This window comes from Haliotis rufescens, unplaced genomic scaffold (assembly GCF_023055435.1).
Source record: "Haliotis rufescens isolate VD_foot unplaced genomic scaffold, xgHalRufe1.0.p SCAF_1, whole genome shotgun sequence".
Taxonomy (NCBI): Eukaryota; Metazoa; Mollusca; class Gastropoda; order Lepetellida; family Haliotidae; genus Haliotis; species Haliotis rufescens.
In genome coordinates, this window is record NW_025963779.1 from 12,625,997 (window position 1) to 12,651,581 (window position 25,585).

Sequence of the window (25,585 nt, forward strand, 5' to 3'; positions counted from 1 at the left end):
GCCCTGATGAAAGATAATTGAGATTTCTCAACCTCGTCGTGACCATATAGCAGTAGTCTGCCTCGCGACATGATATGACCTGATAGACAACAGAAACATATCACATGTGTGTCTGTGTGTGGGGGTGGGATAGGTGTTAACTATGCCTGTGTACGTGCGTGGGTGTGTATATGTATTTGGGTAAGTTAAGTTAGTACAGAAAATTGTCCGTTATCGTTCTCATACTTATCATTGTCATAATTCAACATATCACTGGTTTAACTACTTCAAAACAATATGAAACAGTAACAGCTAGAAGATAGAAAAAGGCAAGGACGTAGGATAATAAAAGGGATGAGTGCAATTTAATGTGCGCAGCCCAACTCGCTGATTGACTCACTGTACATTTGTGCCTGAATTTTCTGTGAATGTCTTCTTTTTTTGACATCCTTAGGCCTTCTTACAGTAAATGGCTTATGCAAAAGCGACAAAGCCATTTCCATAATCATAAGAAATATCTGCTTTGAGCAGAATCCGTTATACGATTCCAACAACGCCATAAGCATGTGTTAATGAATCAAATGGTGCTGATGTCAGGTGCGCAGTGGCTTACAGACAACGTTTCGGTAACCGAGAATACACGAGCACACACTATAGGGCTATTCAAGGCGTTTCATGTATAGACTGTCACGGTCAGTCGAGGTATGGGTGTGCGTTTCTTCGTGTTAACGTTGTTAACTAGAGGACGAGTCGTAACGTGTGTATGCAATTTCGTAACCACAACGAGTTCCTTCGCCTAGAATTTTCGTAATTTTCGTATGCCCCAAAATAATAAACTTTGGAGCCCTATTTTATATTTCTAATAATTCATTTAAAAGGCAAAATCATAAAAATACCAATCGAGTAGTGAACCAGTCCACTAGCGTGTAGGGCTGACAGAACAAAACAGACTCTGAGAATAAGATATCATATTTTATTTTTTATTATCATTCAATCATTGCATTCGCATTCATAAAATCAACCATTCATTCACAACAACAAAATCAAGTATTAAACATGATTTATTGACATGTAATGTTTGGTGCGGGATTTAGGTCAAGTTATATTAGTCGTTTTTAATTTATGTACATCTAAATCTAAATCAATATTTTATTAATAAGAATCAAACGTATTCTGAAATGCTGACTTCAAACTTAAAAGGTTTCTAAATGATCAGAAACAACGTTTCTGTATTTATTCGTGCCAGGAAATTTCTTGGGGAAAAAAACAGACCATTCAGCTTCGGGTGTTCAAATAAGAGCTGATCACAGCTTGTTCGAGTTCAATATACACACCCATGTGTGTCTGCTGAAAGTGCAGATAGTGCTAAATGGAGTACTCCCGCACCATACACGTATCTCAATAGCATTCTAACCTACAGCGGAATTGTTCATACGAATTCCAAGGTGGTTGAGCATGAGAGACCTGTGACGAAATATTACAGTTGACACTATTTATACAGGAAAGACTACCCAAAGCCTTTTTGATCATGTAAGACATATTATTGAAATATTTTCTAATTATATAAACTTGCGGTTCACCATTTGAACCTGTATTATGATGGCTGTATCTCCGAGAAGGAAATCGCCTGAATATACGATGGAGGATCGTCTTTAACAGACTCATTATAAGACGGTGGGGGGACAGAAGCGATGTGATTGAGAACAGGTGTGGGGGAAGTGTTGTCATTAGATGTATGGGAACTTTCATTTATCCTGTTGGGATGTGTTAGATTTCGGTCGTTGCTATCTGCCTTCCTTCTTCTACAGAACACACAGCAAAGAACTATGATTATCACCACCGTAATGCCCCCAATGACTCCCCCCATAACGGGTCGATCGTACTGGAAGGGGGTATCTGTAATGAAGAGGAAAATAATCAGAAACATCAGCCGCATATGAATAAAACTTACGTTACATCATATTGATGCACTGACAGTCAAAAAGTAGTCATCGAGCGATCATTCCAACAGCTGCTTAATACCCTAAACGATCATGGGCGTATGTTTACCAGCTTCACTTCCCAACGTCAACATGTAGCTACACGCGCTGAAAGAGAATTCCATTGTGACAGGTTAATTGCTTCATGGCTTCTTTAAATAAAGGAAAGCAACTTGAAATCAATTATCGTTTTAGATTAAGACGGTATGAGAATCGAAATCGTTAAGAACCTAAAAACAAACATCTTGTGAAATCGGGTTGTTTTTTTGTCGATTGCAAGGTAAACAGCTAAGCTTTTGAATCAGCGGTAGAAACTAACATTTTAGTCCACTGGTCCTTATAATGGTAACATATAGCAAAACCCTTAAAAATGGCAAATATCTACTAGTCTTTATGATACCTTAACTACTGCGCAGATTGGCAAGGACTATAGGACTAGTGCCAATTTCTAACCCTGCTGAATGTATTTTAATTTTCTAGATTTGTAGTGGTATTCTAATCAGTGCAGTTGGTTAGAGGCATGGACTTGGTGACATCATCAGGCACTTACCCACAGGTAGTTTTTTGGCAGAAAAATACAATTTGAATCCAGACCGGGTCTGTTTTCTGTCTGATTTGAATGTCACGAACATACTCGGGCCTGAGCTCTGCTTGTTGGGTCCAGTGATACTACACCAGCGGCCGAGAGAAGGAGCTGAAGAATCTGTACCTTAACAAGTGTCAACATTCCGTTTTCGAAAAATCTGATAAGAATATACTCAATATACTCAAAATACTCAATATTCTAAGATGTATACATATGAACAATTGCATAATCTGTATCAATCTGTATCAGTAACTAAATAATGCTGTCAGGGTGATATTTAAATTGCAAACCGTAAAGTTTGTTCGCTTTTTCCCGACATAAATGCCTTTAATATCAGATCTATTTCTCCGACACGATGCCTCTCTGCGTGAAGATATTCGGGTGCTTCAATGGAGGATCGCGTCAGGTGAACATTGTCATCAGGCAATGAGCGTTCAGGCTTTTAAATTATCGGTACGAGTAAGCGACGCATTCAGAAAAATCATATGATTTCTCTGTCTGGAAAATGATTATAATCGGGGCGTTCCGAATGCAAAAGATAAAGCTCCGTTTTTATAATCTTATACTCATGACATCCGGGCAAGGATGTCCAGTATCCATGCTTGTCGTAAGTGGCGACTAACAGGATTAGGTGGTCAGGTTCGCTAACTTGGTTCATGTATGTCATCGTATCTCAATGACAGTGGTCTGTAAATATTCAAGTTTGGACCAGACAATCCAGTGATTGACATCATGAGCATCGATCCACGCAGTTGGGATACGATGACATGCATCAACCAACCTGACCACTCAATCCCGTTAGTCGCCTCTTACGACAAGCATTGTCGCCTTTTACGGCAAGAATTGGTTGCTGAAGACCTATTCTACCCCGGCTCCTCACTGCACGAAACAGGTGAGGTGCTGAGGTAAAGAGGAGTTTAACTTCGCTTTCAGGAATAATCGTACCATGACGCAGAGAGGCATCGTCCAACATTAATTAGACTGTGACAGCATAAAACGCTTAATTGGCTGATTGGCTGTTGAGATACATAAACTATAAAGTGTTTATGTAAAATCGAATCAGCTGAAAGTTTTGATATATTTAAGATTGTTAAATGAAGTTTTCCATCATCTTTTGCTAGTTTTGTGTTGAATCATTCAGCAGATGTTTCAAACGTACCATCATAAAGTTGCACATAGTCGAAGAAACAATCCTTTTCATATTCAAGGTGGAAATCCATCGTTTCAAGATCAATCACGTAACCTTTAGCATTGGTGCGGATAGTCCATCCACGGTTCTCATTACTGACAAGGAAAAAGCTCAAAGATAACTAGCACTCAATAAATTGTAATGAGTAAACCACAGTAGCATGTGTAAACGGCGAAACGCTGAAGTGATGCATAAAACAAGACAAATGTCATTTTACTATAGTTTTTAGGATGCACTACTTTACGTAACCTAGTATGGCGTACGTGCACCTACATGTGTTAAAGTACTTGTATACATTGCCTGTGCTAATATGTTTGAAAACAACCAGTATTAACTACTTACTTTGGATAATCCATGGGATAATTTGTTGATTGTATAATAACTGCTTCATTATACTCGATTTGTATGTTATTGCCTTGTGCTGAAATAGAAGAAATTCGTACATATAATAATCGCAATCATAATCATAATTATGTGATAATAAGTGGATCAGTTTGCATTCGATTTTCTTCCTCAGCTCCCTAGGGAGTATACAACCCTAGCTGCCTGTGAGGCGCAAAAAGATTTACAGCAACATTACCATTTCATTCTACCGGGTACCCATTCACTGCTTGAAGAACAGAGGCACATTTCGAACAAAGTCACTTGCCTTAGGAGACCCAACATGTACTACACGTGCATCATGACCTTCCTATGGCGTCTCGTTGTAAATATACTCTGATAAATCAAACATCAACATCATATACTGACAGGAACCTGACTGGAAGAGTTCAGAGAGTGTGTCAAAATGCATGATACATGTACATGTATTTACGGATGTGCACAAACGCAATAATTGCTACCGACAGTTACCTCTCATTTGTAACATTCCATATACCGGTCTTCGCATGTATGCATGTAGATGACCGATGTATACCGATTTGACACTTTGTTATTTCAGAATATAACGCACTCAAATGCGAGTTTTTACGGTTTTATATTTAAATACGTTATTAATGTATTATCCTCCCTTCTGCACTATCTCCGCGTACATTTATTTAAACGTTTGGCGTATAAATGAAAGTACAACATGACAGGGTCTTCGAGATCGGTAATGCGGTAATATAAAATATAACGTATGAGCTTAGTATACGCTAGGCTACGCATTGTACAAGAAAGTGAGCACATTACCTTTCTTCGGAAATTGAAAACGGCCAGCTGTGTATTTCAGATTAAACCCATTACGAGTGACAACGCGGTCGGTGTGGAACCATATTGTCATGTAGCTGCTGCTGCTGACGATGCTCCTCGTCACAGGTTGGCAGATGTTATCCAGCTGGGCGGCGTGAGTAGAACTGCCTGAAGTGCAAGTTAGGTCGTTTAGAATTTCATCTTTTCATACGACGTGACATCTGAATAAATACTGCGAAACTGTCATCTGTGATCCATTGATTAGACTACATTGACACATCTTAGAGATACTTCGTGTTATTAAAACATTAATAAAAAACTGCGTTTTGTTTCAAAATAGCTCAGGTTAGCTAAATTTTCCATATGCGAATATGCGGTATATTTGCGGCTTTATAAATCTGTAGTTATTATATCTCATAAATGAGTCCTACTTCCTTGAGTGAGGCGATGTATTCAGAGATGGGTCCTGTCAGAAAAAATAGATGTACAGATGATCAAGTTAGTTAGATGATCCACATTTCTGAGATTGCATCAGATATCTTACAGCTATGTGCAGCTTCTCAGTTACAATAGAGCCCACAGCATAAAATACATAATCATTGTAAACAGTCTGCTTTTCACCGTCATGAAGCTAACGTTATATCTTGGATGAATAGGCTTCATGCACTTCACCGGGCGCACTTTCCCGATTTTCTCCGCGAAAATTGACAAACCTTGAAAGTTTTTTTCTCAGATTACATTGAAAGAGATAGCTAAACCATACCCTAACTCACAACTGACCCTAAGTTGTGTAAAGGGGTGCCCAACCCAAATGATCTTAAAGGGGTGCTTGATCGGAAAGGAGATACAAGCACTAAGGATAGATAACCCTAATATGACCGGCAGCCTGCATTTCCCTCTTTAGGGTTACTGGCCAGAGACCATGCAGTTATCGCCATTTTTCGCGTTATTTCTTAAATGAATGAATGAGTGAATATGGTTTTACGCCGCGTTTAGCACTATTCCAGCAATATCACGGCGGGGTACACCAGGAATGGACTTCACACATTGTACCCATGTCGGGAATCGAACCCGGGTCTTCGGCGTGACGAGCGAACGCTTTAACCACTAGGCTACCAGACCACCCCCGTTATTTCTTAAATATTCTGTGTATAAAGTTGACTGTAGCAAAAACTTTGATTTTTGTGAAACTATGAGTTAATTCGTTTGTTTCTTTCCGTGGAAAAGGTTTGAGTAGATAACGCGAAGAGAGGGAATCAAAACAGTGAAAACAGAACTTTCCCGTTGACTAACTGTACCAGTTATCGCCATTGATTAAACAGCGCGTGTCACGTGATCACGCGCACCGCTTCCGTTATTCGAATTACATTTTCCATTGTCTCTGGTATCGCAGTTACTTAATATATTAAATTTGATTCAAACATTTTTTTTTATCAAATTGTCGTCTGCCAACTGACGTGAACCAATATTTCAAAGAATTTTTATTGGTGCAGGCTTGTCCATAACACTATGTACGATAGATCTCGAGCTATATCCCCCCCCCCCGGATTTTTTATAGATACAATTTTCCTTGTGAAAGTTAACTTGAATAAAAAAATGAATAATCTTCAATGGAAATCTTTGTTTCTTGGTTTACTTCCCCATATAAGTACGAGACCAACCACTGCTACAGCTTGCTTGTCTGCTTGTCCAAAAGAGATGTTTAAAGAGATCTTAACTGTGTTTCTCACTACACCTGTTGGTAGTGTAGCCTGTGAGGGGTCATTCTCAACCCTTCGGCGCCTCAAACTGTGGACAAGATCATCAATGACTGATGAACGACTGAGCGGCCTTGCCATGTTGCACACTTACAGAGGCACAGATTACATTCCAAGCCCAAAAGCAGTTTATGACAGAAAAAAGGACTGGCGCATACTGAAACAATGTTAGATTATAATAACACAAGATCACTCCTCTAGAAGAATTTGATATTATTAAGCTGTTTCATTTAATTGTGTTCAATGTTTGCCAAAGATGTTTGAAATATGTTTCAAATAGAATTTCCCTTTTTTAGTCATTTGTGTCGTTTTTTAAAAAGTAAATTGCACTTCAGTTCACTTCATCGGACAGTTTTATTTGAATCATGAAAATACAAGTTGGGGACAAGTGATGCTTGTACAACGACACGTGCGTTTGTTATGGTTGGAGTGCCGACCAATCAGAGCCCTCGACGCCAGTGAGCGCGGTGATTTTGTTTACACGTGTGACCGGCAGCCGTGGTTGAAATCACCCGACACAATCAGTAAATTGCAGGAAATGAAGGTTTGTGGCATGCAGTGCGTATGTGGAGGGAGGTAATGTGAACATTACATGCATACATTTCCATTCACTTTTAACGATACAGCAGATCAGATTTCAACTTCGGCCAAGATGGCGAGTGACAACACATCCGAAGTTGAAATCTGATCTGCTGTATCGACTCTTAGCAGAGACCATCTATTATATGGTCTCTGCTCTTAGGCAATAATTATTAGTTTAAATCACAATTACTAAATTATTTGAATAATCAAGGTGAGAGGTGTATGGGTGGTCTAAAATGGTCTCGTATGTAACAGTTTTAATCAATATTAATACCACCTTCCATAAATAGTCATTACAGTGCTATTTCACATTCACAGGATTTTCTTTGAGTAGTTTCATTAGTACCAAGATCCCCTATTTGCTATAGATCTGCAAAATGAACACAATTTATTTCTCACATCATTATTCAATTGACAAGTTAAACATTGTTCATTTTTATTGAATTTTTTTGTTGTTGATCCCATAAGGCACTACCTTCAACAATGTTAACATATGTGCACATAGACTCTATACCATGTACACATTCCAGTCTCCATTCACAAACGAATAATTGATTTTGAATATTGCGAGCAAAGATTTTTAACAAGTTGATAGATTGTTAGAAAGAAATAACTCTTTTATCGATAAAGTGTCTTAAATCATAATATTGGATTTTATTTCAAATTTAACCATATACATGGCATCTATCTTTAAATTTCATATGTATTATTATCTATATAATTATGATACATCTCTTTTCAACCAGATTTTTGTGTAACAGGAATAACCTTGTGAAAATAATAACATGCAACGGTTGCATCCTGAGGTAGCAAGGTTTTAAAAAATGTTCGTCACCACTCGCCTCTTTTTGTAACCCCCAAGAAGACTGAATCTCTACATATTTCTGAGGCAAGGAAGTTAACTTACTATAAAAGTCCAGATTCCGCCCGTGCTGACCTAGGCTGGAATAGTGAAGTTATATTTCGGCTGGACAAACGAGTCTATGCATAGTCCAATCAAAATCTCAAACAAAATCAACATCCAGTTCGTAAACTGCCGTGCAGATTTTGGACAATTGCAGGATTTGCAATGCAACTGTACCGTTAACTTAGTGTCAAGAGATATTTTCCAAATCTGTACATGTTTTTTGTACATGTGATCACATGATATGACTCATTTTATTACAATATAGATCTTGATTGTCGATCAGATTGTCTCCACTGGGTGCCGCCATTTTGTTGGTAGTTAATGCAAGTGGTATCAGAGGTGGCATCTGATTTGTCAATAGGAGAGACATAGTCATGATAGAAGGGAAATAGCATTTTAATAGCCACTGGTGACGCTATTATTGAGCACAAAAATTCCAGCCTAGTTTGGCAAGGGTGGAAACTGGACTTTTGCAGTCAGTTAACTCCCTTGCCTCAGGAAGATGGTCTCCATATCGATCAATGTTATGTGCCATAATATGACAAACTAATCATAATGTGCATATCTTTTCAGACCATTGACAGAGGCATTTAGAAGTTGGTGGCTTATGGAACTTTTTAATTAATTGAAGGCTATCAGAAAAACAACAATATCGGGCAACGAACTAGACATCCGGTTCGTAAACAACATGGATTTTAACGTGCAAAGCATGTGTACCGCCAGCTGGGCCAAGACAGATATTTTGCAAATCTTTTCATGTTTTTTATCAAGGTGCTCACGTGATTTCATGCACTTCGAGAGGTAGGGCCTGTTTTATTACAATAAAGATCTTGATTATGGATCAGGTGATCTTGACTGGGCGCCGCCATTTTGTTTGAAGCAAATTTTCCATGTGATATGGGGGGTGGAATCTAATTGCTCAGTAGGAGGGACATAGAAGGGTTGGTTGGTTTGTTATATAATGCCGCACTCAGCTATTTGACAGCAGTCTGAAAGTAATCAAGTCTAGACCAGACAATCCAGTGATTGATATTATGAGTATTGATCTAAGCAATTGGGATACGATGACATGCATCAACCAAATCAGCAAGCCTGACCACCTGATCCTGATCCTGTTGGTCAAGCATAGTCGCCTCTCATAGCAAGCATGTAATCATGGTCTGGTAGCCTAGTGTTATTTTGGAGGCATTGTGGATTTCTAGGAATAGAAATTGGCATTTGTGCTATTTTGTATCAGAGGGAATATGACAATACAATAACATTAAGGATGCAATTTATGTATTGTTCAGATTTGTATTTGACATTTCCAGGACCCGAAAGGCTACAAGATTTTGTCAACCGGTCAAAAGTGGATACTGCAATTCAAGGTATCACATTTATTACTACCATGATAGTTATCAATTAAATTGTTTGTATATGATTCCGCATACAATATTATGTTTTGATTATATTGACCACTCCTTATACTCTTTGCTTTGAAATGTTCATAAAAACTGTTGTGTCAAAATGATCCCATCAGTAACAGTGACAACACAATTTGCAACTGCATTCCAAACTAATTTGAAACATATACTTGAGACTGAGAGCATTTGCCCGTTCAAACAAGCATGTTATTGTCATTCAAGAACTTTAGATGAGGTTATGTTACATGGTTTGTTCGTTAAATAATAATTTTGGATGTAATTATTGCATCACTAATAAGCCTCATCTCAACGTTGCTGTTTACATGGTTTATGCAGGTGAGGTTGATGCTTGTTGCATATATTCATTAAATTTGTGGAAGCAGTATGACACAGACTGTTTTTAACACTGTCTAAACACTGTAAACAAGTCTATAGTTATATTGGCTACTGGATAGTTATGATATTCATTTTATTTGTTGTATTTCAGTGGCACTATTTTCAGTGGAGGAACTTTATTCTGACTGACTGCCATTGAGACTTGGTCCAAGTGAGTGCAGAATTTATATCCTCTAATGGTTATTCTGTTATTGTGCTGTTTTACATTTCTGTATATAAGCTGTGGTGGTGAATGAGTCAAGGTCATCATGATATTTGAAGGAAGACATTATACACTGGATATTCGAGGGTGTCAGCGGGGATGCTGCATCAGAAATAGTTATGACATAAATGATGCATTGCAGGCCAGAGGTCTAAGAGATGTGGACAACGAGAAGAGAATGCAATAACATCACAGGTATAAAAAAAGAGCTTGTATGACCAAGTGCTGTTTCAAAGAGTACATGTAGAAACTGTCTCTAATAATAATAACCCAACTGAGAATGTCATCTTGGAGGGGGACCCAAACCAAACAAAGCCACTTCATTTACAGCTATTTGAGAGCAGTCTTCAGGTATCAAGAAGAAAGACTGTGAGATGGAAAGGCATCAAGTTTGCAGTGTGTGTTGGTGTGTCATGTTCAAGATCAGTAAATCCAGGTTAGTTAGTCCTTCCTGTTCAGGTGTTTTTGTAAAACCATAATGAGTGACATTCAGACATCTTCCCGAGGCAAGAGAGTTAACTGACTTTAAAAGTCCAGTTTCCACCCTTGCCGAACTGGACTGGAATTCCTGGGCTCGATTGTAGCGACACCAGTGGCTATTACGAGTTATGTCCCTTCTATGCCCCTCCTATGGACCAATCAGATTCCATCTCTCGTATCACTTGCATTTGCTTCAAACTAAACAGCGGCGCCCACTCAAGACAATCTGATCGCTAATCAAGATCTATATTGTGATAAAACGGGTCTTACATCTCGAAATGCATCAAATCACGTGAGCACCTTGATTAAAAACATGAAAAGATTTGGAAAATATCTGTTGATGAGGTGGTGCACATGCTTTGCAAATCCTGCAATCAACCGAAATCTGCACGACAGTTTACGAACCAGATTTCGATTTCGTTGCGCGATTTTGATTGGACTATGCATAGACTTGTTAGTCCAGCCAAAATGTAACTCCATAATACCAGCCTAGTTCAGCAAGGGTGGAAACTGGACATTTATAGTCAGTTAACTCTCTTGCCTCGGGAAGATGCATTCAGAACACAAGCTGCTCACAGTCTTACAGTGTCAATTGTCCATCAAGGTGGAAAAAAAGGTGAATACATCAGTTACTACATTATTTTTCTTGAAGATTTCAAAGTGGGTTTATTGGATATTTTTCTTGTCATTTGTCTGTGAAGGCATTGTGTCAAGGACAATGTTTTATATATCAAATTTATGTTTAGATTTTTCCATCATTGGAGACGGACTTCCACACAAGGATGATTGAAGATGAGATTCAGCACTATGATTCCAAGAAGTACCTGGAGGCAAAAGTGTGGCTGGATCAGTATTCCAAAAGGTTGGATTCCCATTTTTGACAGATCTAGGTTATGCAACAACTTTATTCAAACACTAACTGCATATTCATGCAAAATTAGGATTTTTGACTGGGGATTACTCTTGCACCAGTACAAACTGTCCTGCACTGGAAATGCTCATGATTAAACATTTCCATCATTAAAGGAAATATAGAGTAGCCCAGTTAAAACAATGCAGTAGAGACGATATGCATTCATGTAATTTTAAACCTATCCTATCTTGCACTATATATGCATTTCTCATTCTTCTTTTGATCCTCAGTGGAAACATGCCTAAACAAAGGTTTCCAGCTTCTTAAAAACAATTCACCCGAATATTTAGCAATATTATGTGTCCAGTCGCTATATGGCTCAGATACTGCTGATACAATGTTAACTTTTAACTCACTGTTATCATGGTTATGCATCACTAATTTACGTTTCACAACACAGTGCTTCAGCTTCCCTACCTTATACTAACAGACAGTATTGGAACAAAGAGACAGTCGAAATAGACTATAGCCCGTCCCCCAGCATCCACAAGTTATCCCCCTTGGCCCCTACTCTCTCATATTTTTCTCCGTCTGCCATGCCAACAGATGTGTTATTTGAACTTATCTTGTATTGTCATCAATCTTTCACTTTTTCAGGTGGTGCCACTTCCATATTTCCTTTCCCTGCTTGATATATCCACTTGTTTGTGGTTTATATTTGTATCTTAAGATTCTGTTCATTGCAATGTAACTTTGCACATTTCGCGCCTTGGTCGCCCTTGTGTACTTTTTCGAGCCCCTCGTTTTCACAAAGTTTCTGCGTTAATGTAGTTTTTGCAGTAGTTTTCTTACCTATTGGTTAATCTCTCATTTATTTTAATGATAATGGCTTTCGGTTGACATATTTCCTGTCACTTACACGTAATATGTTTTTGGTTTGCTACCACCTGTTTCTCCAGTTTCGTGTTTTACTTAATATGTATTACTGGCTTTACTCCGATCTGCTGTTGACATTTTTTGCAGAATGTATTCTATGCGTTGTACTTTCTGTAAACGTCCCAAAGTCGGCAGAAGGCCCACATCACATTTTTTCACTTACTTACAGCCGACCTGCATGTTCTTTGACCACATGACAATCAATGCTTTGTTTGCTTTCTTATGTCAATTGAAGGATTTGCATCTCACAGAAAGGCTCTTATTCAGCACTCAAAACAACTTGCGTAACAGTAGAAGATGCCAGGTCCTTCTCCGTTCCCGGCCTCTCCCCTACTGTAGGAGCCGGCCCTATTGCCTCCTGCTATGATTTTGGAGACCTCCTCTACGTTGATGGCGGTTCCTTCGGGTTTTCCCCCCCAAATCTACACCATCTGCACTGCTAGTTCCTACTTCGATCTGTGCCTTTTGGGAACAACGGCTTCAGCATCGACCTGACAACCTGATTTTGCCACCTGCTATTTGGATGTCGCCAGTACCTGACAGTCACCAGATGGTGGCTTCTTCCCACCAGTCTGCAGGTTCCTGTCGCCGTTCCCATACACCTGACGACATCCCTGATGCAAGCGCCGACACCAGCTGTCACCGGACTGTCGCCATCCAGTCGCCAGGCCGTATCTTCACCTTGTACATATGATCACTGAGATGGTTTGCCTACTCAGCGCACTTGGCCTCAGTTATGTGGTGTTGTCCTGCCAGTCATCGTCACACGGTTGTCTCTACCCCACACCCGCACTCCGTTCTCCCCAGGCGGAACACAAGGTTTTATATTCTGGGTATGTTCTCCTCCCCCTGGTCCAGTAAGTCGTTGATTGTCTGATTGTCCATCCCCAAAGGACTGGATGCACCACCCAAAGACCTTCAGGCTCTTGTACAACCGCCTCCCGACGTCGGTCTCTTCGCCACGGTGAGCAACCACCAATTGCCTGTGTACGTGTCTCCAGTCCCAGACCCAGCTTGACGGCCTTGCACTGTCCTGTCAGCCTGCCGTAAATGGTGACTATGCTTGTCATTAGAGGTGACTAACGGGATCAGGTGGTCAGGCTCGCTGACTTGGTTTGAAGCATGTCATCGATCCCAATTGCGCGGATCCATGCTCATGATATCAATCACTGGATTGTCTGGTCTAGACTTGATTATTTACAGACCGCCGTCATATAGCTGGAATATTGCAGAGTGCGGCGTAAAACAACAAACCAACCAACCTAAATTCCATCCTACTGCTTGGGTTCTCAATGTTGTTTTACCTCACTTACGCCAGGCTCGTATGAACCACTTGGATCTGCCTCTTTGAAAATCTCACCGTAAAGACTTGCTTTCTCCTGGTGCTTGCCACGGTGGACTATGAGCTTCATGCCCTGGATGTCACTTGTGTCAGGTTCGATCAGCTTCGACTTCAGGGTCAACCTGATCGACAGTTTCATATCCCTCATCTTTTAGAGATTGTTGGTCCAGATGATGGGTATCTCGCCATCTATCCTGTTTGGGCTCTCCATCAATATATTCAGGTGTCCCAGAAGAGGCGAAGGCAGCACCAGATGCTGTTCATTCCTGTTTCCAGCAGTCTCTCCGTGGGGGTCTCCCTTTGGCTTTGTTCGGTTATCCACCTCATCTGCCTTTGCCAGTCATCATCTGTATTACATTTCAGTGGAAGACGGGACTCATATAGCTTCGGTCCACTTGTCCTGGCCCAGCAGCTGACCAACCCCAGACGCCATTGACCGTACCCTATCTGGGGACGAGGTTGCCTGCAGCCCCACTGGCCCCTGCTAATGAGGTAGGACCACACCTTGTGCAGTACCTCTGTAACTCCTAGGTTACTGGGTACTGTTCCATCTGTACCTGGTAAAGTTTTGGTCCCATTTTCCCCATCTCTCAAACCGGATGTGGAATGGTATTTTACTTTTACCCATTGTCAAGCGATGTTCTCTCCCTTAAGACCACCATCCTTTTCCAAGAGGGCTTGATCTGCGTCCTATCTCCTAGCCTGCCGTGCCTTGAAGCCGCTTCCTTGCTGTCGCCTGAAGGGTTCCTTGCCTGACGTTTTATTTTGCTTTGTTAGTTTGACTCCTTCTCACAGTAAGCCTGCCTTCCATGTCAGCCGAATAAGGCACAGTGTAGTGTCAGGTAAGGTAAACCATGAGCATTTCTGATAAAATGCAATGTGTTTATATTTACCTGACGCAACACCTGTAGGCCCATCCAGACTCCGCCTTACCGTTTTAGCACCACTTTCTACGCTGCACCTGCTGTCATACAGCGAAGAATATAAGGGAGTAGGGGCCAAGGGGGATAACTCATGGCTGCCGGGGCACTGTCTGTTTCAACTGTCTCTTCATTCCAGTACCGTCTGTTTGTATAAGGTAGGGAAGCAACAGCACTGTGATGGGTCAGGTAAGTATAAAAGCATTGCATTTAATCAGAAATGCTCATTTTTGTAATGTTAAAACAAATGTCAGTTTTGAAGTGGAGAAGTTTTGTATTTTTGTATTTTTGTAAAGTTGTGTATTTAGAATTGTATATATATTTAAGGTGTTTACCTGTGATGTGGACAATGACATTTATGAAACAATACATGCAGTTATCATGGTTATATTTTAAAATTTTGGTCATGTTATATTTTCATTCCATGTCTGATGTTAACCTACTTTCAGTGATGAGTATATCTCATTTTGGTTGTTTTGTTGAATTCCACCCAGGGCTCATATATTTGGTTCGTCCCTTGGAATGATTATGACATTTTAATTTTTAAGAGTCCCAATTCACTTTAAGGGTCATACACTAAAAAGTTGTAAAACGATTTTCCATGGTCACTGAATTTCTCACTATGAAAGTATTTTGAAGGGTACGCTGCTATGTAAGATGTGGATTCAGCAAAAGATCATTAAGGATCTGTGTCATGTGGTTCAAGGATTTGTAACTGTCTGATTTATTATTTATTTTTTGTTTATAATTAGTTATTTATCACAATTATTTTGTAGGACTAGTATACAAAGTATGTGGCCAATTTAGTGTTCCATTGTCCATTTCGAGTGACTTCAACTATTCTCTTAAAAATAATACCTAGAAGATAAATATCTCTCTCTGCTGAATTCAAATTGAAGATTGGCCTTAGTTACTGCTAGATATTACTGCATTAAACATTGATTCTGCCATTTATTTTTTCAGGAAACAATTTCTGACAGTTTTTTGTGTGTAAAGATTGTGCCAGAAATTTCTGCAGTAATACACTTTCTGAGCCAATCTTTAAGCTTATGAACATGGGACATACATTATTTGGATTTATCTTGTTGAAATCTTTCCAGTGATATAAACAATGTTCATGTAGCTCCCTTCCTTCTGTGTGGTCAAGGTTGAACTTCAGGCCATTCCTATGTTGTCCTTCCCTGCCTTCTAGGCTTGGGAAAGTTAGGGATTTAGCTCAAAGGCTAATATTTGGCCTCAAGTCTGCAGTAAATGTTGGTAAAAATTCCCAAATTGTAATAAAAAATACCTGGTGTAATTTTATTTCATTGATTACAGTCTTAAAATACCATGTTATAATGCCTCTGAATTTAGAAGAATTTAGACTCTTAAAAATTTCATGTGTGAACACAAAAACAAATTATTTCCAATTTGCCTGCCAGGATATCCCTGGTAAATGTGTACAAGAAACATACCATTGTAATGATATACTTACCGTCCGTGAACAGTAGATAATCTCCTGTACATGATATCGTGTCTTCCATCGCAAGAAACAAAACTTCAACTTTAATATTAGATCCGACCAGTGCAAAAATTGTCCATGTGCAGTCTAAGAAGCTGCAACAATCAAACACAGTTTCATCAAAACATACAACATGATACCCATATCCATAACATGACACTTCTCTATAAATCTGTAGACTGTAGTTGTGCCAGAGATTAATTAATTCTTCAATACTTCTCAAAGTAGCATACAAACCATATGACTCATTTAACTACTTATGTGTCAGCGGCTGTTTTCTCATCTTTGGGTATTTCGTTTTTATGATAGCCTCAATGATGGAAGATAAATATCACGATACATTTCACATTTTACAAAAAAACATCGTGAAATACATTTATACATTATTGGAAAAGTAATTGGGTCTTTCTTAAGTAGAGACATGAAATTTTATTTTATTTCATAGGTCTTCAGCAACCCATGCTTGCGGTAATAGGTGACTGTTTGTTGTAAGAGGCGACTAACGGGATCGGGTGTCATCCTATCCCAATTGTGTGGATCAATGCTCATGATGTCAATCACTGGACTGCCTAGTCCAGACTCGATTATTTACAGACTGCTGCCATATAGCTGGAATATTGCTGAGTGCAGCGTTAAACAAACAAACACAAATTGAAAATCATGCTAGATAGATATGTTCAAACATGTATGATGTTACTCACTTTTCATAATTAGAAGGATACCCAGGAGATTTGAGATATTTCTGCTCATAAGATGCTCTCAGATATTCCATTCCACAAACACTTGTGTTGTGTGCTGTTTCTACATTGGAAAGTAAATCACAGAATTCCTTGAATAACATATATATATATGTGTGTGTGTGTGTGTGTGTTTGTGTGTGTGTGTGTGTGTGTGTGTGTGACAACGACAGTACCTGGTCATGTAAATCCACTCATTTACTTCAAAGTGTTCTGTTGACAAATCCAGTTTCTGATTATATGACATATGTACATCAGTGTAAACAACATATGATATCACAGCCATGTTGGAATGAATATAGTTTTATCAACATCATGTCAATATTGAATATGCATGATTATAGTTTACAGAACATTTTTGGTGTTTGAACCACACAAAGAACATCATTGGTTTTAATGATTTAGAAAGATTTTGACAAATAACACAAGTAATACAAACAAGTGCAACCAATCTTATTTCTTTTTAATTTTTAATTACAAAAAAGTGTGGGACATGTGGTATTGACAATTTCTTCGTGTCGTCTTGGTTCATTCAAAATATGGAACGTGTGTGGCGACGGAAAACGGATTACTTGATTGACGTTTGGGACACTCAATTGGAGGCTACACCAACAATATTTGTGCCAGAATGATACTATTTGCGTCTTAAAATTCATCTGACCATTTGTGACGACTCGTCAAGTCGGACAGGGAAAGAGACAATAATATGGTCTCTGGACATACGTACCGATTCAAATTAAACTAGGAGCTGATGAAATAACATGTATACAAACTCACACAAATATGTATACAGCAATTCCCATCATTTAAAATTTCCTTTAAAAATTATAATTGGTTACGATATTGAACCCCAAATCATACATAATCATTGTCCGTTTTTGCTGTGGTCCTGGCACCTGTTTACTTGGTTTTGATGTTCAGCTAAGCACCTCAACATATCAAACTGCTTTTGACAACACGCATCCGTACCTGTGAGAAGTGGGCCAAGCAGCACAAGATATAGTCCGATAAAATGTTCGTTCATGTTTGTGTTCTCTTTCCTCGCTTATCGATCGGTGTCGTTCATATCACCACAGCGCTACAGCGAGATCTGGCCTCAATGTATTATGTAGGCCAATGGCGTCGACACGAAATACATGACAAAAGTCTGTTGTCACAGTCAGGTAGTTCGTGCAACCGCTGATATCGCGAGTTCTGGGTCAATACTGGTCAGCTTGACATTATGATAGTTGATAGCCGTACATTGGTTTGACAGAACATGTTGTTGTTGTTGTTGTTGTTGCATTAGGTGCTTAATGGCTGGCCTGTCCCTCTTTGGGACTCCTGTGTGTGAGAAGGGTTCACATATCTATTGTGAGTTCGGTGTTCACATAATTTGTTTTTGCATTGATATGATTTCTATTTTCTTAAGAACTGACAGAACATGATAAAGCCGATGGTTTTATATGAAGGGAGCAGCTTGTTCATATTCTGATTTCATTCTCATCAGCAACTTGTGTAAAAACGTAGTAGATGTTAAAATAGTGCAGAAGAGAAGCGACATTATTGATACAAGACGGCAGTCGTGCTTCTGTTGAGTGCGTGTTGTCCTAATGAATAAATGAATTGTAATACCAAACATACTGCTCCAATCGGAAATATGATGGAAAATTGATGTTACTCACGGCTTGTTACTGCACATAACTAATTATAATTTCAGTCTGTCACTACCTGCCCCACCCTTTTTTATAATTTTATTTTTAGGTTTCCATGGAAACAATTTCGACGTAATATCAAACAACTCTAGGCTTTATTTTTCCGAGCCATAACTCACAAACTAATGAATATCTTTGCATGTAACTATTCATGTGCAATGAGCATAGGCTCAACTATATTGCCTGTCTTCAGCAACCCATGCTTGCCGTAAATGGCGACTATGCTTGTCGTAAGAGGCAACTAACGGGATCGGGTGGTCAGGCTCGCTGACTTGGTTGATGCATGTCATCGATCCAAATTGCGTGGATCGATGCTCATGATGTCAATCGCTGGATTTTCTGGCCCAGACCCGATTATTTACAGACCGCCGTCATATGGCTGGAATATTGCAGCTGAGTGCGGCGTTAAACAACAAACCAACCAACCAACAATTTATGCCACTGCTAAACCAACTCGTAATGGACACTGGAAAATTCCGGTGTACGATAGCCTGATTTCGCAATGCGTTCAGCAGACAAACACGTACGCATGCATTAAAGAAAACCGATCGATGGACTGCTGTTGACCTCGTTAATCTATAGTAGATATGTACCGGGTCACGCCGTATGGAAATAATAGGGTGTGGGTTAGTTTGTGTTTGCCATGCTTAACCGAGTACTTTCATAATCTAATTATCTTAAATGAGATTATACAGATGAGTGTGCGTGTGCGCGCGCGTGTGTGCGTGTGTGCTTGTGTGTGTCAGGTAACATAACGTTTTTACTTGTAGTGATGATTGGGTTTGGTTTAAAGCTGCTATGAACATTTATACAGTTATACATTTGTACCATATCGTTAATAAAGAAACGCAGAATAGCATATCAATGAATTCAAGATTATATTCACATAATAACAGATAACTTAAAACTGGATGTGATATACATGTACATGTATCGTTTATCAGTGTGCGTCTATCAGTATACGTCTACAGCAGCAGAAAAAAATTGAACTTAAAGAGACAAATGAGTTTACTTTTTAATAAATGTACAGTATCAAAAATTTTCATTATATACAGATGTAGATGTGCTAGAGATTTGGAAAATGCGGGTTCAATTACAAAGGATTACAATTTTATGGGACCCGTGAAGATTCCGGGGTAAAATAGGTCTTCAGCAACCCATGCTTGCCGTAAAAGGCGACTATGCTTGTCGTAAAAGGCGAATAACGGGATCGGGTGGTCAGGCTCGCTGACTTGGTTGATGCTTGTTATCGATCCCAATTGCGTGGATCGATGCTCATGATATTAATCACTGGATTGTCTGGTCCAAACTCGATTATTTACAGACCGCGGTCATATAGCTGGAATGTTGCTGAGTGCGGCGTTATACAAAAAAACCAAAACAACCAACAATTTTATGGGTTTTCTGTTTAAGCCTTCCCGCTTGTCGACTCTTCAAGTATGTATGAGTTAGTGAAAGAGTTTGATTTTACGCCGCTTTTAGCAATATCCCAGCAATATCACGGCGGGGGACACCAGAAATGGGCGTCACACATTGTACCCATGTCGGGAATCGAACCCGGGTTTTCGGCGTGACGAGCGAACTCTTTAACCACTGGGCTACACGACCGCTCCTCAAGTGTGTATGAAATGAAGGACGAAATATAAGATTCGACTAAATGGAATCAGGTGGAAGAAAAGCCCAAAGTGACGAAGGTCGTGGACGTCTTACCACTGTGGTGAAACCCATGAAGACGGACATGGAAATGGTTTGACATGCATGCTGTCAGGCTAATGTTTATAACTGGAGCGAATCTCAGATTCGACGATCATCGGATCCTGACACGGCTAAGGGACAAAAATCTCTGTATAAAACTGGGTGATACTGTATTTGATACATGGTGGCACATTCTTACCCACACAGTTTGTTAGTATGGTGTAAATGGATGCATATGGTACATCTGTAAATAACATATGTCCATGCTGTCATTGACATTGTATTTACAATGGTGGTAGCCAGGAGCGAACTTCCATTGTTGGTTGAACTGTATTCCTCGTCGAAAAACAAACACCTCATTTCATTCTTTCAAACGCGCTCTCCTTGGATGCACCACATCACCTTTACCCTACAATATGCAGGTGTGTATGACTCATTCGTGCCCTACTATATGCAGGTGTGTATGACTCATTAGTCCCCTACTGTATGCAGGTGTGTATTACTCATTAGTCCCCTGCTTGTGTAGGTGTGTATGACTCATTAGTCCCCTACAATATGTAGGTGTGTATGGCTCATTAGTCCTCTACTGTATGCAGGTAGATATGACTCATTGGTACCCTACCATATGCAGGTATATATGACTCATTACTACCCTACTATATGCAGGTGTGTATGACTCATTGGTACCCTACCATATGCAGGTGTGTATGACTCATTGGTACCCTACTATTTGCAGGTATATATGACTCATTACTACCCTAATATATGCAGGTGTATGACTCATATGCCCAATACTATAGGCTGGTGTGTATGACTCATTGGTACCCTACTACATGCTGGTGTGTATGACTCATTCGTGCCCTACTATATGTAGGTGTGTATGACTCATTACTACCCTTCTTTATGCAGGTGTATATGACTCATTGGTACCCTACTATATGCAGGTATAAATGACTTATTACTACCCTACTATATGCAGGTGTGTATGACTCATTAGTCCCCTACTATATGCAGGTGTATATGACTCATTCGTCCCCTACTCTGTGTATGTAGTGTTCATGTGCAGCACTTGAACGCCAATGAGTGAGTGAGTTTGGTTTATCGCCGCTTTTAACAATATTTAGTTGCATCACGGAACCAGCTTGATGTGGGAGGGAAGCCCGAAGCGATACAGGGTTTTGGCTTTTACCACTTTGATGATGAAAACAACGAACACATTCATATACATACGGTGCTATCAAACTTAAAAACATAATGACGTCGAATTTGGGCTTAGAACCCACGATCACAGGTTTTCTGTCGCGTCGAACTCCCCACACCGAGCAACGTCGCCTTTGACGACCGGGCCAACCGTGCTCCCAGGCACCTCGGAAACAATAATCAGACTGACGCGTTTTTAATATCCAATATACAATGATCAGTCCAATATACTGTGGGGATCAATCATTATAATTATAAACCGTGCAACTACATGCCCTAGCTTGAATATTGTTCCAGAAAAATGAATAGGAAGTTCTATTTGATTGCTATTTCAGCAATTTACATCGGGGCGCACACTGATTATGAAGATTTTCTCTTTTTGACCTGAGTGATCAAAACAGTAAGTACATGTGCTTGACAGTGTATTTTAGTTACTTATATTGTCCGAGGATCAGTGAAATACGCACTTCAGCGTTTCTTCTGGATCTAATGTAGGAGGTTTTTCATATACTGCATATGGTGGACACTCAGTATTGTTTACATACAAGTTGGTGCACGACGCCGAGGACATGGGATATTGGACACGATAAACTGTGAAGGCTGATATGTTCTTTAGAGGTAGCAGTTAAAGGTCTTCCTGGTTTTGGATAATCTCCAAAGCTCTCTCTTCCCCTCTTGAACTCTGCTGCCCACCTCTCAACAGCGCAGCAGCAGCATGTATCTTAATGTAAATTACTATTTAAAATTAAATTAAAATCGTATCCTTTTTCGAAATATACATGTTTTGCCTTAATGTACTGTTTATGGACATGTAAGAATGAAATGGAGCGCATCTTCCGTGTGATAGCCACAACAACATCTCAGGCTATCGGATATAAATTTGGCAAATTTGTCGGCGATGACGTCGCTGTAGCCAAGCCTGAGACGGGGTGTATAACAGAATCTTGATCCATAATTTGCTTCAAATTATATACAAATCTAGATTGTTAACCATTTTTAAAAAAAAAAGATATTTAACTTAATTTAAAATGCCTTCTTTCTTCTAATGACGTAAGAAATTTGTTTCTTTATAAAGTTTACCGTGACTTGTGCCACGAACGGCCCCACAAAGAGTTGTGAGCGCATCTAGATTCAGCTTTTCAAGTAGTAACGCCTGTTCCTTTGTGCATTTGTCCCATATGTGGCAACCATAATCAGATATCGGTAATGTGAAAGATTTATACATAGTTTCCAGTGTGATTTTTTATTTAAACGATACTTATAGATCCAGAGACAGTGAATCACTGGACTGACTTTCTTAACTAGGCTATCAATGTGATCGTTCCACATACAATCTTCTTGTGGACTAGTCCGAGATGTTTATGAGAATGAACTTCCTGAACTATAGTGCTACTCATTTTCCATTAGGAAGAATCTTCCGTGAACATTGAATAGATACTGTTTTACTAGGGTTGAAATCGACCTGCCAGTTTTCTGCCCAACAGGGTATTCTACTTAGATCGTCATTCAGACAATGTGCTGCTGTATGTGGATCATTTACCACGACACTTAGGGATGTGCCATCGGCAAACAATCTAATATTACTTTCAATATCGTCTACAATGGCGTTACCTGGTTGTGTATTTGTTTCAAATGCAGTTTGTTAGCAATAAAAGTAGTGTTTTTATACATTCAAACTGTGAAGGGTGTACTATAGGTCCTACTTAACCATTTCTATGTATATTATGTTTTTCCTTTTATGATGAATTGTCCGACTTATAAATTCAAAACATCAACGCCAGAGTCTGATCTGTCTCGATAATCTTCAGAAACTGTTTACATATGGGGCGTCAAAGGCAAAATAGTGATGACAATTATATGAATTGATCATTGAAAATCAGTGATGACACCAGGTATTCGCGAAAAGGGTGGGCATGTCCTGTTCTGTCTGTAGCCTCCACCACTCACATTATTTTCATTAAAAAGTAAGTCTTGGTAAGGTGCCTAACGCATTATTAATATTATTCGCCCAAACAATAATTATCAAATCCATTATTCATGCTCATTTGCTATTCCAACGAAACCAAGCTTCTAACCTGCGTACCTTCAAAATATTTTACTTAAGTGAGTACCGTTTATATATATATACCATGGCCGTTGCCGTTGGGCGATCGGTTTTATTGTCATCTGCTTTCCGGACAAGGTCATGTTAAATTTTAGAAACTTTGACAAAAATTACCCAGATATTTAAACAAAGTATATATGTCACAGTGAATATGAAACTTACATACCTGATCTTGTGACCAGTGGTTCTATTAGAAAAACAATGAATCCAAGCAAAACTTGTTCCTTCATATTTGTCTATACCGTTTTGTATTTCCTTGTCCCTATCTTCATAATGTCGTCACTGTAACATTACGTGACTAGGACGTCAGTTCTAATTGGACGAAGCCGGGGCTTTGTCAACACATTTCATGTCAACCTGACACTGCTGTGCAAACAGTTTTATTGATATACCCACAGTCGTGCTGCGTCATAACACATTGATTCAACATCACTGTGCCTCGCCCTGAGTGTTGTTGTATGGGATTAAGAGCTATAATATCTCACTGCATGTTTCAATATAGTCTGTGTGACTAAAGTGGACATGTGCAGGTGAACTTTTCTCAGGGTGAACTCTGCTCAGTTGTGTCTGATCATGGGGATTACTGATAGATGAACACTTTTAAGATGATATTCATGAAGGAAATTCATATGTTGACCATTGTGTATACCATGTGTATACTGATATATGTTGTTGCATCGATCACACAATCATTGGCCAGTGTTCATGTACATGGTCATGTCCAAGGTGGACAGAAATTAGTTCATAATGGTCATAGATTTAGAATTAAGAACAGAAGAAACACCACTGTATATTGGCTTTGCTGAAGAAAAGACTGTCCAGCCACAATCAACCCTTTAAACAGCTTTGTCACAACTCGTGATATAAGGGAGTATATACTTGCTCCTTCATAGGTGAATTCACATGATGAAGTAGCAATTATATACTCCGAAACGTTGTGTTCCTCATAAATAAAGAAGTTGAGAATCATAAATTGTCATCCTTATGTGTATCATTTCTAAGTGCCTTTCAAAGACTTATGGTGATATACACAACCGTCCTGGAGATGAGAAGGATATTCTCATTCAAGAATCCCCCTCCCCTAACCTGAAACCAAATTTGGGAGTGAAAGGAAGCCTGTTCTGACCATCTTAACCGCCGGGCAGGAACAGTCAAATACTGAGACCTTCAGGCTGGTTCACACCAAAGAGAAAAAAATATCGCAACCTCGACACAAGTATTCCCAGTTAAAGGAATGATCGTATGACCAGCAGAAAAACTCCAACTGAGAATGTCGATGCTGTATCCCCCTTGTTGGCTGGTAAAGGTGTTGAAGATGGTTGTACCTGTAAATCATTAAATATGTTAACCGTACATTACAAACCATTCTCATTTAGTTGATTTCCAGATCGTATGTTTTAGAATATGTGTCGTACAATGTTTGAAGATGTATGTAGACGTTAAACGTTAAATATGTTAATTAAATCAATAGCCATATGCATATAATTGACTTTAATTGAATATTATCTTAATATGTTTCTTGCAATGTATTTTATCTTGTATTATATCTGTTTATTTGTAATATGTATTTGTATAAATATAAATAAAAATAGTATTGTCTCCCCATGTACCATGTGTGACTGCCCCTGCACCCATGACAACGGTGAGGGGACAGTGAGGTGTCTTCAGCGCACAAACTACAACATATTTTGTTTCGCAAACTCAGATATGTTTTTCGTTCTCTCGCTTGATGTAATCAATTCTCTTTACATTGGAACGTTTTGCAGTTTTACCAAATTCACGTATATTTATCATGTTGACATTTACCTGGCCATAGAATATTGATATTTTACCTCACAATCCACTGAAAGTACGACATGTGTAAGTATGACATCAAAACTTATAAGACAATGAAATCCGGTTGTGGTGTAGTTAAGTTCAGCACCAATTAATATAACTGATCAAATTTCATTTGAGTATTTTTTCGTCTTATA

The 25,585-nt window shown here is 39.2% G+C and overlaps 1 protein-coding gene across 3 annotated transcripts; it reads right to left on the bottom strand.

Moving 5' to 3' along the window:
• Positions 1-944: 944 nt before the first annotated feature.
• LOC124148063 (tolloid-like protein 2) lies at positions 945-23,955 on the bottom strand. 3 transcript variants are annotated; one of them, XM_046518997.2, is made up of 8 exons: positions 23,779-23,952; positions 16,884-16,983; positions 16,156-16,277; positions 4,904-5,071; positions 4,076-4,154; positions 3,704-3,828; positions 2,509-2,667; positions 946-1,875 (listed from the first exon to the last, which is right to left on the bottom strand). In XM_046518997.2, the coding sequence occupies exons 1-8, from the start codon at positions 23,840-23,842 to the stop codon at positions 1,574-1,576; spliced, it is 1,119 nt and encodes a 372-aa protein (XP_046374953.2). In that variant the 5' UTR covers positions 23,843-23,952; the 3' UTR covers positions 946-1,573. The 3 variants fall into 3 exon arrangements, with proteins under 3 accessions (XP_046374968.2, XP_046374953.2, XP_046374962.2); XM_046519006.2 differs by lacking the exon at positions 23,779-23,952 and adding an exon at positions 17,889-18,183; XM_046519012.2 differs by lacking the exons at positions 16,156-16,277; positions 16,884-16,983 and having other exon boundaries at positions 945-1,875; positions 23,779-23,955.
• Between the last annotated feature and the right edge of the window lie 1,630 nt (positions 23,956-25,585).

Coding starts and splice junctions, on each gene's coding strand:
- LOC124148063 (XM_046518997.2), bottom strand. CDS start 23,842: ATGAAGGAACAAGTTTTGCTTGGATTCATTGTTTTTCTAATAGAACCA. Junction 16,984..23,778: donor ACCACTGGTCACAAGATCAG/GTATGTAAGTTT, acceptor TTTCCAATGTAG/AAACAGCACACAACACAAGT. Junction 5,072..16,155: donor TTATCTACTGTTCACGGACG/GTAAGTATATCA, acceptor CTTGCACTTCAG/GCAGTTCTACTCACGCCGCC.